Below are 16,522 nucleotides of genomic sequence, written 5' to 3' on the forward strand. Positions count from 1 at the left end.
GCACCTAGGGTAGTAGAGGCCGTGATCGAGAGTCCCCGCAACGTAGCGGATGATCCTCTTCACAGCCCGCTGGTGCTCCGTCGTCGGTCGCTGCATGAACCGACTAACGTAGCCGATGGAGAATGCCAAGTCCGGCCGTGTATGGGCGAGGTAGCGAAGGTTCCCCACAAGACGCCGGTACTGCGTAGCGTCCACCTCCTCCGTCGTGCTGTCGCGGCTCAGCTTCAGCCTCTCCTCCATCGGAATGAGAGCTGGGTTGCAGTCGATGAGCCCAGCTAGCTCAACGACGCGCTTGATGTAGGCGGTCTGTCGAAGCGTGATCCCGGAGTCATCCTGGTGCACCTCGATTCCCAGGTAGAAGGAGAGAGGCCCTAGGTCACTCATCTGGAAGGTGGCCTTCATCTCTTCCTTGAATGCCGCCACTTCTGCATCCTTGGCGCCGGTGATCACCAAGTCGTCGACGTAGACACCCACCAGCAGAGCATTTCCTCCACTGCCCCATCGGTAGATGGCCGCCTCGTGCGGGCTTTGCTCGAAGCCCATCCCCTTTAGCGTGGAATCCAACTTGGCATTCCACGCCCTCGGTGTCTGCCGCAGGCCATAGAGGGCCTTGCGCAGGCGGAGCACCTTGCCCTTCTTGCCGGGGATCGCAAATCCCGGTGGCTGGTGCACGTAGACCTCCTCCTTCAAGTCGCCGTTAAGGAACGCCGACTTGACGTCCATGTGATGAACACGCCAGCCCTCCAGGGCAGCTAGCGCAAGGAGGAGTCGCACGAACTCCATCCGTGCCACGGGAGCAAAGGCGTCGTCGAAGTCGACCCCCTCCTGCTGCACGAAACCTCGTGCCACCAAGCGAGCCTTGTGCTTGACGATGGCGCCGGCTTCATCCCTCTTCAGCTTGTACACCCACTTAAGGGTGATTGCACGGTGACCACGAGGAAGGTCAGCAAGCTCACAGGTGCGGTTCTTCTCGACCGCATTCATCTCCAACTGCATCGCGGCGTGCCATGCCGCGTGTCTCTCGGCCTCTGCAAACGACCGAGGCTCGCCGTCGTCACACGCAAGGTGCAACTGCGCCTCCAGGTCGTGAGGCACCGGTCCTGGCACCGGCTGGTCGCCGAGAAGGTTCTCCATCGTACGGTACCACAACGGCTCGTCGTCGTGGTACGCGTCGATGCGCTCCTCGTCGTGAGAGAGCGGAGTAGCGAGCTCAACCAGGCTGTGCTCGACACGAGCTGGTGTTGGAGTAGGCATGCCCGGAGAGGTGCCTGTCGGTGCTGGAGTGCGTGGCGATGCCGGCTATGGTGGAGCCGGCGAAGGACTCATCGCAGCCGAGGTCCTGGCTGGAGAGCGTGGTGCTGTCGGAGTAACAGGCGCCGGGGTCGGTGGAGGCTCGGGGACGGGGGTAGACGCGCTCGCCGAAGAAGAGCTGCCTACTCCCCCAACTCCCTCGAAGTGGACGTACTCGACAGTGAAGTCGTCGTACGTCGGAGCCGAGCCGTCGTCCAGCGCCTTGTCCCACGCCCATCCTCGCCCTTCTTCGAACACAACGTCGCGCGCCGTGCGCACATGCTGTATCTTCGGGTCGAGGATGCGGTAGGTCTTCGAGCCCTCCGCGTAGTCGTTGAACACTCCCAGAGTGCTCCTGTCGTCGAGCTTGCTGATGTGGCCAAGCTCCTTGGCAAACGCGAGGCAGCTGAAGACCCGCAAGTGGGAGACCGCCGGCTTGCGCCCATGCCAAGCCTCGTACGGCGTCGTGCCATCGAGCGCCTTGGTAGGCGAGCGGTTGAGGATGTAGACGGCCGCCACCACCGCCTCTCCCCAGAAGACAGCCGGCGTCCTCCTCTGCTTGAGAAGGGCCCGAGCCATCCTCACAACCGTCTGGTTGCGCCGCTCGACGACGCCGTTCTGCTGCGGGCTGTACGGCGCGGAGTAATGGCGCTGGATGCCCTCATCAGCGCAGTACGACGCGAATTCAGCCGCCGTGAATTCGCCGCCGTTGTCGGTGCGCAGCACGCGCAGCTTGCGGCCGCACTCCGCCTCCGCAGCAGCCTGCGAGCGCCTGATGGCGTCCGCAGCCTCTCCCTTGCTGCCGAGAACCATCATCTACATGTAGTGGGAGGTCGTCGACGAGCAGCAGGAAGTAGCGTCGTCCTCTCGGTGTGGCCGGTGTCACCGGGCCACACAAGTCCCCGTGCACAAGCTCGAGCCCCTTCTTGGCTTGAAAGCTCGTCCGCTGGGGAAAGGGGAGTTGCCTCTGCTTCGTCAACACGCAGACGTCGCAGAGCTGCTCCACATGGTCGAGGCACGGCAGGCCTCGCACCATCTCCGTGGCACTGAGCCGCTTCAGGGCCTCGAAGTGAAGGTGCCCGAAACGCTCGTGCCACTGCCACGCCTCGTCGTCCCGACGAGCAGCGAGACAGAGGGGTTGTGCCACCTGCACGTTAAGGACGTAGAGTCGATTTGCGATTCTGGATACCTTGGCGAGAAGGCGGCGACGGCGATCCTAAATCCTCATGACTCCATCCTCAACCACCATGCGCGAACCGTTCTCATCCAGCTGTCCCAAGCTGACGATGGAGTTCCTCAACGCGGGGATGTAGTAGACTCCGGTGAGCAGCCTGTGCTCACCAGACACGGTGGTGAAGATGACGGAGCTGACGCCCTTGATCTCCACGCCGGAGGCATCCCCAAACTTGACGGAGCCTCGGACGCTAGAGTCAAGCTCGGTGAAGAACTCTCGTCGACCGGTCATGTGATGGGTGGCGCCGGTGTCGAGGCACCACTCGTCAGTCTTGTCGTTGCCGGAGCCGTCGCCGAGGAGGGCGTGTGCTTTTGGCTCGTCAAGGTGGAGGAGAGCCGCTGCGGCCGATGCCGCTGGAGGTAGCTCGATGCTTGCATGTGCCATGAACAGAGCCGGCTCCTCCTCCGCATGTGCGACGTGGGCCTGGCCGCGTCGTGGCTGTCGACAGTCCTTGGCCCAAAGGCCAAGCTGGCCGCAGTTGCGGCAGGCGTCGTCTCGTGCCGGCTTGTGCCTACCGGCGGCGCCGCCCTGGGCGCCTCCGCGGGCATCACCCTCGGCACGTCCTCGCGCCCCGGCCTGGGCGTCTCTGTGCGCCTTGCGCGGCTTGCCGCGCTTGCGGCCGCCTGTCGTGGAAGAAGGCTCCCCCTTCTTCCGGTCACCTTGGCTGGCAAGCCACTGCTCCCGAGTGAGAAGGAGCTTCCCGCCAGTGGTGATGGGCCCCGAGAGGGGCTGTGGCTCATCGCTGTCGACGACCTTGAGGCGACCTATCGCCTCCTCGATCGACATCGTGGAGAGATCCAGCAGAGACTCGATCGAGCGAGCTATCTGCTTGTACTTCTCGGGGACGCAGCGGAAGAGCTTTTCGACAGCTCTCTCCTCGCCGTAGGTGTCATCACCGAACTGCATCATCTTCTGCAACAGAGTGTTGAGACGGAGAGCGAAGTCATCAACATCCTCACCTGGCTTGAAGGCCAGATTCTCCCACTCCTTGCGAAGTGCCTGCAGTGTGGACTTGCGGGCGCGGTCGCTGCCGATGTGTGCCGCAGCGATGGCGTCCCAAGCCTCCTTGGCAGTCCGCTTGTTGGTAAGCGAGAACTGCATCTCGGGCAGGACTGCAGCGATGAGGGCATCCAACGCCCGTCGATCTAGGTCGTAGTCGACGTCGCCGTACCGGACTGCCTCCCACATGTGCCGCACCTGGAGCTTTACCCTTATCACCGCAGCCCACTCGACGTAGTTGGTCTTGGTGAGGGTAGGCCACCCACCGCCGGGGCCGACGTCCCTGACGACAGCCTGGAGCCCGTGGTAACCACGGTACCGATCCGGGGAGAGAGAGCCACGCTGCCTGTGAAGGCCGCACTCTCCATCGACCCGTCCGCCACCGTCGTCGTGCGCGCCTCCTCCAGGAGCGCCACCGCCATGCGCGCCTCCTCCAGGAGCACTGCCGACGTGCGCGCCTCCTCTAGGAGCGCCACCGCCGTGCGCGCCTCCTCCAGGAGTGCCACCGGCGCGTCCGCGCCTGTCGGGGCTGCCGCCGCGCTCGTGGGCTTGCGCGGCTGCCCACTGTGCCGCCCGCGCTCGTCCTGCCTCCCTCCCCAGCAACTCGAGGTCCGCGTCGGCGCTGTCGTCAGCAGAAACGGAGCTGCTGATGCTGCTGCGCAGGGCCTCGACCTCTGCTGCCGCCGCACGCGTTGTATCCGCCGCCGCTGCTTCCGCCTCCGCTCTGGCTGCTGCCAGCTCCGCCGCTGCCAGCCTCGATGCCCTTGCCGCCGCCGCAGCGGTCTCTGCCGCCGCTCGCTCGCGTTCCTCTGCCGCGGCAAGTTCGGCCTCCTGCCGACGCCGCGTGCTTGAGGCGACCGAGCGCTGAGACTGCCCTGCGGACATGACGCGCTACCGGGGGGCTGCTTCAGATGAGCTGCTGCTCGTCTGCGCAGAGGGAGAGGAGTGAGCAGGAGCGGCCGGAGCTGCTGCTGCTCCTAGCTGGGGCTGTTGTGCGGCTGGGAAAGGAGATGAGCAGGAGATGCTCAGGCTACAGGATAGTACGGCTCCGATACCAGTTGTTAGTTGCTGAATTCTTACTCTGGATAGTAGTAGAATTCTTACTCTCATCGAGAGAGGATGGCACTAGAAGTTGGGGAAATTTTCTGGTTTATTTCCAAATGCCATGCCAACCTGAGGGTTAGGGGTACATATTTATAGGCTGCTAGCCAGCCAAACATATGCCAAGATGCTAGTCTAAGATGCTGTCCTAGATGCTAAGATGCTGTCCTCTAGTCTAAGATGCTGTCATAAAAACAGACCATACAGCCACAAGGACCATGTGACCAGCACAGCCCCACAAAGACTAGCCCACACATGAGACTTATCCCATCACCTTCACCATGCACTGGTCATCGTCTGCACTGGTGGATTGAAGGGGAACGAGCGGTAGTGTCTCACCTCACCAGGAAGAGTAGACACCACGTCTCTTCTTCAACTGGGCTCTGGTACCAGTTGTTGGCAATGGAGGAGGTAGGGGAGACACACACACACACATTGATTCTGAGCTGTTAAGCTGCTCTTGTATTGCACACATGCATACACATATATACACATACAGAGGGCAGTTGTATACCTGCCAGCCTTTCCTATCTACTGTGCCTAGTCATGAACCCACTGCTCAACTACTCTTATGCTGTCTACTGTTGCCGTCCATCTTGCCTATCAATCAACAGAGCAAGGAACTGACCTATATGTCGACAGCAACTACTACTAATACTAGTGATGATGATGAACACATGGATTACTTATCTATCATTATTGTGCATAGTTGTTTTACAAGTTCCTGAAAAACAAAAGGTACATGTTCCCCGAACATAACAACAACAACAACAACAACAACAACAAAGCCTTTAAGTCCCAAACAAGTTGGGGTAGGCTAGAGTTGAAACCCATCAGAAGCAATCAAGGTTCAGGCACGTGAATAGCTGTCTTCCAAGCACTCCTATCTAAGGCTAAGTCTTTGGGTATATTCCATCCTTTCAAGTCTCCTTTTATTGCCTCTACCCAAGTCAACTTCGGTCTTCCTCTGCCTCTCTTCATGTTACTGTCCTGGCTTAGGATTCCGCTACGCACCGGTGCAATTAATGATCTAATAACATTTTCAGTTGTCTGGTCATTTATTGAATAAAATCAAATTAGGTCAAAGCATCGATACATCTAAACCCATGTGAGAAGAACTTCTATGCAGGTCGAGAAAACCCCTAAACCGTTGTCCCACCCATACACAGCGAAACCATAGCCCATGTGAGAACGACCACCATGACCTGGGCCGGACTTTAGACCTCTGCTTTGGTGAGTGGTGTGGGACAGTTGAGGGGATTTTTTTTAACCCTAGCCTAAATTTCGCTCCCACTAGGAGTCGAACCCAGGACCTAAGGAGTGCTACTAGAGTCATCTAACCAACCCATCTAGAGGCCTGCTCGCCATCAATACATCTAAGCTTAGAACTTGTTTATAGTTTCATACATTTAGGAAGCTTTTGAAAGGTAGCAATGTAAAATGGAACCTATTAGCTGCAAGGAAATAGTTACTGTCTCTGCAACAATATTGTTTCTGATTCTTTTTGCCTTTTTCCATTTTGAGTTCAGGTAAGAGAAGCAATTGGTATTGCCATGTGTGTTACAACCTCAAATATGAGACTTTCTGGGTCATTTGGCACTGCATGTTCACCGCAAGACCTTTGTGGGGATGTAAGCATGACTGAACAAACAGGAAATGAATATTGGTCTGAACGTTTGACAGATGGAGCTAATGAATTAGCTGTAAGTATACAAAACAGTACTCAATCTAAGCAACTGGAGTCAACATCAGATTCGGCTGAAGATAGCATGGATGATAGAGAGCAGGCTGCTGCTAAAAGGATGGAAACGGTGCTTATTTTATGCCTTTCTCCAAGTTTTAAGGTGCCATTTCCACATGCTTCATTTGTGGCTTACATATTCCCCTTTTCTTTTCCTTTGCAGATTTTTCATTTTATAATCGCATCTTTGAAGTCTGGGAGATCTTATGTTCTACTGGACATTATTATTGGGCTCGTGTACCCAATTCTCTCACTACAGGTAAACCAATTTGGTATTTTGCAGTGAAAGGGTAATTTTGTGGTGAAAGGGCCTTTTTTTTGTTTTTTTTGCTTTCTCTCACCTTTTCATGTCATCTTCAATTTATTGTTTTTTTGTTGTTACTAACCTTAGAGATTTGAGAAGAGTTGTCCCTTAGGGATGATAGTAATATATATATAGAGGACTCTTCATGGGTCATATGGGCCAACAATGAAAAATGTTGAAGGTGAGGAAATTCCTCGTCTTTGCAGGAAACATCAAATAAAGATTTATCATTGCTCGCTAAGTCAGCTTTCGAGTTGCTGAAATGGAGGATTCTACATCGGCCTTTTCTTGAAACTGCTATTACGTCTATTCTTTCTTCAGTTAGTGATCCTAACTGGCGGAACAGATCTGCACTGTTATCGTATCTCAGGACCTTTACCTACAGGTTTGATAAGTCACTTCCTTTCCAATGTAACCATATTTGTGACAATGGTTTTGGTCGACAATTAATGTTTCTTTCCATGATGCTTAGTATGAAAGGGTTGTAGCTTAATAGTACATTGTGAATGCCAAGATTTTAGTCCTTGCTACAAAGCACACACTATTTTTCATTCCTATATTATATAGCAAGTGCCATGACTTGTGAATTGTTACTGCTACTTGTAATCCCATTAAGACCAACCGCTTTTTTTTTACAAGGGTAACCTTTTTCCATTACCTCCATAACGAAAAATAGTGCTGGAGTTTACAAACCATAAGACAATAGCAGTATAGCTACACAAAGAAAGTGAGTGATGAACTTCAGAGATGCAAGACCAATAGAAACACAGCTTGTACTTTACAGATTTGCAGTATTTCTATATCCTTCTTAAGCAATAATGTCACTTTAGTATTATGTGTCTCTGATTTTTTTTCTGTGGTCAGAGCTAATGGAAAATGATCCCCTACATTACCTTTTTCACAGGCACACATTCATACTTTCTGGCTCAGAGAAATCACAAATCTGGCAAACAATAGAAAATTTACTTGTGGACAACCAAGTTGAGGCAAGTATATGTTCATTTGACCCTATACAGTGACATTTGTTTTCCCATTCTGTGTCTTACTCAAAATGTGTAATATCACTGCACTATCATGAAAATGTGTACTATCAGTGTACATGTTAGTGCCGTGCAGTGTAGGTTTCTTTTGTGAATGGTTTGAACTTTGTTCTTATACATTCAGGTTAGGGAGCATGCTGCTGGTGTTCTTGCAAGCTTAATGAAGGGTATAGATGAAGATCTATCAAAGGATTTCCGTGAACGGTCATATGCACAAGCTCAGCGTATTTTTGTTGCACGGAGAAGGTAAACTTTCTCCTGACTCTGATGTTGTCGTGGACTAATGTCACATTTTCTCTTCTCGTTGATTTGTTTATCAGACAGTCAGCTAATACCTCTGTTATTGGTTATAGAAATTTGAAGTTCTCTGTTGCTACCATCCATGGTGCAGTCCTTGCTTTGACAGCTTCAGTCCTTTCTGTTCCATACGACATGCCTAGGTACCCTTTGTGTTTTTCTATGCATGGTGGATGTTGATGCTTCTCTTTGTTCAAGGAAAGCATCTTGTATGCGTGGTTGATATTGTAGACTTTTGCACTATAGGCACCACCTAATTTTGAGTTCAACTTCAATTCTCTTGACTGGGCATGTGGCTTTGTGGTCTGTTGCAGCTGGCTTCCTTCTCATGTCACGCTACTTGCTCGCTTCATCCGGGAGCCTTCCCCCATAAGATCAACCGTCACGAAAGCTGTTGCAGAATTTAAGCGCACCCATGCTGACACATGGAGCATCCAGAAGGACGCATTTACTGAAGACGAACTGGAGGCAAGCTTGAAATCTTCTCCTTCACTCTCCCTTTCCTACTGCTCTACAGCTTACGCTCTTTGTAATAGTTCCCCTCTTTGAACATGCAGGTTCTCCGTGATACATCTTCCTCCTCGTCGTACTTTGCTTAGATTAAAATTTCAAAGGTCATAGGATATTCTCTGGTACCGGTGATGTGCATACGGAATTTGTTACTGTTGAAGTGCCAGTGTTGCTCATATAGTATAACCTTGTGTCATACGGAGTAGTAGTTTTATTTACTCAACAGATGCCTTGGTACAAGTGAGATGAAGCTATGCACATATTATTATATACATGTGTGATGTGTCTACTGTGTTCCATGTAGTCACATAGCCGAAGCGTTATGGCATATGGGTTCCTTTCGTGGGCAAAAAAAAAAAAAAAAAAAAAAAAGAAAAAGGAAAAAAGAGAGGTTAAAATCTGAATCTTTTGCCCAGTCCATAACGGCATGCCATGCAACTACTGGTTTCAGAAACGACGTGAGTAGAACTGTACGATCCCGCCTAGTTTAACCGGGCGTCCGCAATGTATCTTCACGGCATCGATAGGGGAATGTGGGTCCAACGCAGCATCGGTAGGGGAATGTGGGTCCAACGCACAGGTGGAAGGAACGACCTACCAATTATATTCGCTTGCTACCCGGTAGTAAGGCTGCTGCCCGGTGCCCGGGTATTTGTTGTTGCCGACGCTCACAGTGTTCCTTACCAGCAAGAGGACATTGTTTATTTCTTCTTACCCCCTTCCTACCTCCCATCGTGGACACCCTTAATGCATCTCCAGCCACTCCAATAGCAAAGTCAACATGCTAGCTATAAATTTGTGCATGGTTATTAGAAGAAAGAGAGAATCAGCCATTGACAGTAAAAAATTGTACATAAGCACCCCCAATGCAAACGTCTATAGCTCCAATGCATACTTGTTTCTTACTCCCTCCATTCTACAATGCTTGTTTATAATCTTTGGATGAAAATGTTACATAATATCTGTTCATTGAGGATATTAGCACGGTAGTTCCTGTAGTATGTTCATTCTTGGCCTAATTAAATGCTTTCATATATATGGATGGTTTAAGGTATCTATTAGAATTTGTACCTAGCTTGTTTCTTCCATAATCAGTTCCCACATCATTGGCTTTGGATGCGGCGATCTTGAACTCTTCTTTTGGTATGTTCTACAGCAAAGTCCGGCATCTTCAACACGTTGGCCTGACGGTAAAGGATAGTAAGCCTGCGTCCTTTGGAGCTTTCTTCCGGCCGATCTTCTTTTAGTGGGTATTAGATCTCGTTGCCAGCGGCGAGCGGCTTTTTCGGTCTTCAAAGCCTTTTTTGGCGAGGGTGTTTCCATGTGTCTCTTTTCTTTGCTGTCTTCATAGTGCGATCTTCAAACTCCGGCAGGCAGTAGACGTTCGAAGGAAGAAGACAGCTGATTTGGTCTTTGATGTACTCCTATTTTTAGAGGTCGCTTTATGTCTTATTGTCCATCTTTTGTACGAACCTTTGTTTTCTTGAGATATATCAGATGTGACACTCAATTTATCAAAGAAAAGTTCCCACATCATTTAAACCCAGCTAACTCCATCTGTCCCAAAATAAATCAACTTTTAGGGTTGTTCTAAGTCAAAATATTTTAAATTTAAGCAAATTTGTAGAAAATAACGTAAATATTTATGACACCAAATTTCGATCACTAGACATAGCATGAAATATATTTTACATTATGTACTTATCTAGTGTCATACATGTTATTTTTTCCTATAAAGTTGGTCCAACTTAATAGTTTCACTCTGGGTAATTCTAGGACTAGAAATTGATTTATTATGGGATAGAGGAAGTACCCAAGACAATAGTTCCACCTTCTCCAAGAATTCAAAACTTATTATCTTTGACTACAATTAGTTTAATCATATAAATAGTTTAATACTACAAAAGTGCTCACAATGGATTTGTATTTAGAAGTACTTTCTGGTGATTAAAGTCTCTGTCCAGCAAAGAGTATCATTCTTATTTCATGAGGAATCAAACATTTTCAATTTAAGATTTAAATAAATATGTATAAGAAAATATGCATATTTATGATGCATAATTAGTATCGTTAGATAAATCTCTGAATATATTTTTTAATAAACTTATCTGGAGATACAAATATTGCTAATATTTTCAATAAATCAAGTCAAACTTTAAAAAGTTTGATAAGCATGAACCCCATAGCGATAATCTTTTTGGGACGGAGGAGGTATATTATAAGACAAACCAACAGTTAAAGTGTGATTTTGATGGCCGCATCAAGCCAAATAGCACAATATATTTTGGGACTCAGGAAGTTTCAACATGGAGCATCGGATGAGGCCTAAATTAGGCATTAAAGAAATTATCTCTTACATACTCGACGTTAATCCCATCATTCCTATGAAGATTGAAGAGTAACTCGGTTAGTTTTGTTGTGCTGGAACTTATCCATGTAGCTTGAAGTCCTCAACTTTGTATAGGGCGTATTTTCCTGGGTTTATTGCAGCATTATAGCTCCGTTCGCTTCGCTGAAAAAGCAAGACAAAATACTGTTCCGGCTGATTTGTTGCGAGAGAAAAATACTGTTCCGGCTGAAAAAAAAGCTCAAAAAGACGGATTATAAGAGAAGCGAACAGGGCCAAATGATGCTATTAGTTTAGTGGTAGCGATGTATCCACAATGTGTCTGCAGGTACTTCATAAATCTTGAGATACTCGCACTTTTAGATTGTGCTCATATGGGCATGGTGAGTTATTCAAAACATCACAGCGTCCTCTTCGTCCTGCTAGTTCTCCTCATGAGGTACTAAAAAAGGTGGCAGCAGAAATTGAACCTGGTATCGAAAGTTCATGTAATCATGTTTACGAATACTCGCTAAATGATCCTATATGTTACAACAGAATAGATAAACCAAGTACATGCCCATATATATATTGTTGGTGTTAGAATAGAAGGAATACACAAATGCCATTGATTTCACGTGCCTATAGTACCATGGGAGAGGATGGACCAGTTTTGTGTTCACTGGCAAAGATATGTAAATATAGCAATGTTTAAGGGTAGAGTGGTGGTTGAAGAGATTTTGTGACGCCTAACAGAGGTGGGTATGAATTAGGCTTTCTAAAACTTCTACTTTAAACTTGGCCACTAAGTCCACTTATCAAAACATATATAAAAAAAGCAATCTATCTAGATGTATAACTAAGATTTTACTAACACTACAAGAAATACGTCACTCTATAACATTTATGACAATGATATCATATAAAAATGTCACTAAATCAACCCGTTTATGTCGTTTTCTAGAGCATGCTAGATTTGTGACAAACAAGTTCATGTCACGAAAAATGTCCCAAAGTCTGTCTAATTCCATTTCGTGACAATGTTTGTTGTGTCCTAATACCACGGGACAACAACATATAACACTGCTAGAAACCGAAATTTCCATGTGTGCCTGATATTTTTCTGTGGTTCCATGAAAACTCATAGGGAAATACTCCTTACATTCCAAATTAAAGTTGTTTCAGCTTTCTAGGTGCGTAGCTTTATCTATATATTATGTCTCGATATATAATAAAAACTATGTATCTAGAAAAGTCAGAACGACTTATAATTTAGAATGGAGAGAGTAATAATTAACCTGTCGGTTCGACAAACTTATAGAAAAATAAATATAACCCTATCAATTTTAGTGTAACGCGCAAGAATAATCTAATTTTCTTATCGATTAACAGGGAACAAAAGAAAAATAGCTTACATCATAATCATCTATAGTTTTCTATAAGTTTTATTATTTTTCTGTCACATATGTGCACACATGATAATTTAGGATAAAAACACACTAATTTTACCACCTAATTTTTTGTTTTGAAGATGGTGTCTCCTTTTTGTGCATGTTGGCACCGCTTGTCACTAACCACCACTGTTAGTACTTTTTAGCATCACTAATAATGATGACACTCAAGAAGTACTTTGGTATTTAATTGTGACTTAGAAAGATTATCTACCATACCCTATAATACACCAGTTAGAATAAATCTATAGTCACACAACAAATGCCTGCTCCACAGTCATGACCTATGCTACATCCACACCCAGGAATGCACCAAAAAATATAACACCATCAAAACAGATGCACTAGATTATCTCTTAGTCATTCTCTCTCATTACTCATCCAAATCCGACGGCTCATGTTTAATGTGTCTGCCCCCTTCTTCCTTCATCTGCAGTGCCGCATCTCCCACACCCGCGCCCGGAGGCCGGCTCACCGAAGCCAGAGTTCGATTCCTCAGAACTTGACCTGTCTTTTTTTCCGTGGAAATAAAAAAAATACCGCCCCTCCCTCTCTTTCCCGAGGCGGCGACGGGGGCAGGGCGACGGCGCCCCAGCGAGAGCAAGCCCCGCCGCCCCGGCGGCCCTTCCTTTCTCACCCCCACGCGAGCGCCTCCCCCTCTCCCTCCGGCGCTTGCACGGCCAGTCAGCCCCTCGTGCGCGGGGAACGGTGTCGGGGAAGGCGAAGGAGGCGGCGGCTCCGATGACCTCGACCTTGATCCACTCGAGGAAGGCTTAGATGCGTCGAGGAGGCTGTGGATCGGACCTTCGTGGCGACTACCTCCACTCATCCATCCTCGCCCCGGAGGTAGCCGGCCCAAAGGCGCGGCAGGCCTGGAGGGGCGCCCCAGCGATTGTCGTCGCCACCCCATCCCTACCCCACCGAGGCAGCGAGGCCGACGCCTGATCCGGAGTCCGGTCCTGTCACGACGCCGCTGGTGGCGAGATGATGGACACTGCACGGAGAGCCACCAGAAAATATGCCGTGATGGGTTCCTTGCCTCCATAACCGACGCTGTGTCGCCATTCGCCAATGGGCCACTCTCCTCGATTCTCCACCAGAAGGTGCGGCGGCCCTCCCTTGCTCTTTTCCTCACGATATGATCTGCCGGTTCGTTAGGGCCTGGGTGTCCAAGTGGTCTCGATCTAACAAGTTAAGATCTGATTTTCTCCTTGTCTGTGTGTGCGGTTTGAAGGTTTCTAGCGATGGAGTTGGTGCCTTCTCGACAAAACTATTGAATAATCCTTTCATCAATATTCCAGTGCAAATGCATGAGCGAGGTAGCCATACATATACTAACATCTTTTCTTTTCCTCCTGTTTTTGTTTTTAGATTTTGTCACCGACACCTCAGGATAAGCATTGCAGTGCTCTAACTGGTATTGATTTGCAGTTGCAGCGCTCCTATTTTTGATAGATCTCTGATTGATTGATGCTCATTTTAGATTTTGAGTCGAGTTTAGGTTCATACGAGCATCTCCAAGAGACTCTTTATATCTTTCCTAATTTATAGGAATAGAGATTTTGGTGATCCAGCATACGCTATATGATTATATATATGTCTGTTCAGATGTTATTTAGCTTTTTAATTTCTTTGGAAACACTGAAATAACATCTTGCCGGCAATGAATATGAAGATAACTCTCCCCTGCAACTTATATTTACTGAAGATTTACTAATTACGTGATGGCTTGGAAATTCTTGCCAAATAACTGATCCAGCTTTGGCATTTTTTGCTACCCTGAGAGAAGACCAAGATTTTTTTATTTAAATTATGCTGCCCTGAAAGTTGTAGGTTGTTTTTGTGCTTTCTGGAGGAGAAAAGATAGCTACAATGCAAGTTCTTGGCATTTTCCATATAGGGAAATAAGCGAGCAGTCAAAACCATATGTCATTTCTTAAATTAGATGTCTGCAGCAGGCTATGGTGGCGTCAGTATTAGCTCTACAGAGTTGAGTAAGTCTTAGCTTCACATTGATGCAACCTACATGTTACTGGATGGAATTATGATATATTGGATCACAGCCAGTTTAGGGGCATTGGAGAAGGCATGAAGTTTTTCTCTGTACAAGCCATTAATTATGAAATATTCAAATGACCTAAACAACCTTCTCAGTTTGTGCTGGCACTTCCGGAATTATACACCCTTTCATCTAAATTTATGATGACTTTTCTAAATTTGAAGATGGAAGAACATTTTGCAGCTTCTGAAAAATTGAATATGGGAGAAGATTTTGCAGCTTCTGAAAATTTCAGTGAGCCAAGGGTGTAGTTTAGCCCATTTGGACTCGGGGGTTTTGTGTGTTTGTGATTTTCACATCTAACCTACTGTAGAACCTTTTTTCAGGTTTCTGAAGAACAGCCCAGAGGGTAAGGTGCATGTGTATAACGGTGGTGATAGCAAATGGATTGCTAATTCTGATGTGATCACCCAAGTCATTGAGTAGAAGTACCCAACTCCATCTTTGATCACCCCTCCAGAATATGCATCAGTGTAGTAAGATGTCTTGCTCATATCCATCTTACTTGGGAAGTAGCTAGGCTGTGTATAAATTCCTAGGGAATTTAAAATATTTTAATGTGAAATCTTCATGTTCCAAGCGGGACCTAAGTTCAACCGGTGCTTGTTTCTGAAGATCCTTGCTATATATTTAGCCCTGTAATTTTTTTTTTGTTAAAAGCTTGAGGGCTTTTTTTTTAAAAGCTTGAGTACTTAGTAAGATTGACATTCAACTCTGAGGTGCCTTGTGTTCATATAGTTGTTGGTTCATAGTTCAAACGTCTGATGTATCACAATTCTAACAGCATTTTTGGTTAGAACCTTGTATTTGTAATTTTCATAGGAGATACCTCCTAAAGGAAAAAGGAAGTAATGCATTTCTCAGGCATATACAGATCATAAGTTTAAGTGGGAAGCAGCTGCACAATCTGTCATGCAATTGATTTTTAACCTGCAAAATACTTGTAAATTGCAAGATTTCCATCTTCTTTATTAGGACTATTTTTAAAGACTGCTATTTTGCTGTCAACTTTATTAGGACTGTTTTTAAAGACTGCTATTTTACTGTCAATATACAGGCAATTCTCAGAATGTCAACATTCAGCATCACAAGGACTTGTAAACCAAATCATAGCACGGGCAATATAATATTCCTTAAATTAGATGGCTCCAGCAGGCTATGGTTTTGCTCTCTCAGGTTTCATCAATTCCTCAGTTCTAACTCTGATACATGCACTTGGCTGTCTCTTGCAGGTGTGACTTCCCTGCAGACGCTTCAGAGCCCCGACAACTCGGTCTAGCAAGATTTCTACACAAATCAAATCACAGATTTTCTCACCCTCAAAGCAGCAACTGTCTGAATGAAGATCCCCGCCTTCCATTTGCATATGCAGCATCGAGCATTTTTTTGTAACAGATAAGGAAACACAACGGATAGTTTTGTTTTTCACTGTTGTGTAATCATGAGATATCTTCATGTGAACATCAGTCATCCACAGATCATGAGGATGCCAAGAATCTGCTACTATTACTTATTATAGTGCCGAGTGCAAAGTATACTGGATGATTACCTGATCGTTTATTTTATCACAAGGAGCATTTTTTTCTTAGTGCAATTTTTAATAAGAATTAATCCTTATATGGAAGTATCTTTTCTCAATACACCATATCAACAACTAAAAATTGCACGGTTTCACATCACATTGGAATTGGAACTCACTGAATTACAGGACCAATACTCCTATGACCACAAGCACTTGGGAGTCATTGCAAGGGGGCTTGATTTGTTAGCAAACCATAAAACAAACTTTGGCCAGACTTCTCGGAGCAGCTTCCACTCCTCTCTCTGTTCGGTTGTTTTCATGTGCATGCTGAAATAAAGCCGTGGCGTTAGCACGGGCACTATACTAGTGTATAATAAGAATTCTGCAAGCGCACAGATAATATACCATTGTAGTACATCACTCGGAAGTATTCCAGGTATCGTTATTTATATTTTTATCTCATGGTAGGACTGGCAAAGGGAAATTATTGATAACTTATACTTATGATGGAGAAACCAACCATCCACTCTGAGCAGGGGTAAATCAAGAGATAGGATATAATGAATGATGAATGATAAATGAACACTAAGAGTACTCCTTATGATAGCAATAGCAAGACTAAGTAGATACAATAGAGAAACTAATTCC

General features: G+C 46.9%; 1 protein-coding gene and 1 long non-coding RNA gene across 6 annotated transcripts in view; both read left to right on the forward strand.

Annotated features, from left to right (window-relative positions):
- The window catches only part of LOC136520318 (proteasome activator subunit 4-like), a 35,216-nt gene extending 26,412 nt beyond the window's left edge, over nucleotides 1-8,804 (forward strand). For 2 of the 3 annotated variants that reach the window (XM_066513782.1, XM_066513783.1), the window contains exons 28-35: nucleotides 6,154-6,435; nucleotides 6,529-6,624; nucleotides 6,876-7,054; nucleotides 7,574-7,655; nucleotides 7,834-7,955; nucleotides 8,063-8,149; nucleotides 8,321-8,474; nucleotides 8,564-8,803. In XM_066513782.1, coding sequence (XP_066369879.1) covers nucleotides 6,154-6,435; nucleotides 6,529-6,624; nucleotides 6,876-7,054; nucleotides 7,574-7,655; nucleotides 7,834-7,955; nucleotides 8,063-8,149; nucleotides 8,321-8,474; nucleotides 8,564-8,605 — 1,044 coding nt within the window. In that variant the 3' untranslated portion in view covers nucleotides 8,606-8,803. Of the gene's footprint in view, nucleotides 1-6,153; nucleotides 6,436-6,528; nucleotides 6,625-6,875; nucleotides 7,055-7,573; nucleotides 7,656-7,833; nucleotides 7,956-8,062; nucleotides 8,150-8,320; nucleotides 8,475-8,563 lie in introns of all 3 variants that reach the window. The other variant, XM_066513784.1, reaches the window with a different exon arrangement.
- Nucleotides 8,805-12,782: 3,978 nt separating this feature from the next.
- Nucleotides 12,783-15,913, forward strand: LOC136520918 (uncharacterized). Of its 3 annotated transcripts, none has more exons than XR_010775440.1 (3): nucleotides 12,783-13,396; nucleotides 13,528-14,828; nucleotides 15,585-15,913. It is a non-coding gene; the product is annotated as an uncharacterized lncRNA (long non-coding RNA). The 3 variants fall into 3 exon arrangements; XR_010775441.1 differs by having other exon boundaries at nucleotides 13,528-14,287; nucleotides 14,679-15,913; XR_010775442.1 differs by having other exon boundaries at nucleotides 13,528-13,612; nucleotides 14,127-15,913.
- Nucleotides 15,914-16,522: the final 609 nt, after the last annotated feature.

This window comes from Miscanthus floridulus, chromosome 18, assembly GCF_019320115.1.
Source record: "Miscanthus floridulus cultivar M001 chromosome 18, ASM1932011v1, whole genome shotgun sequence".
NCBI lineage: Eukaryota > Viridiplantae > Streptophyta > Magnoliopsida > Poales > Poaceae > Miscanthus > Miscanthus floridulus.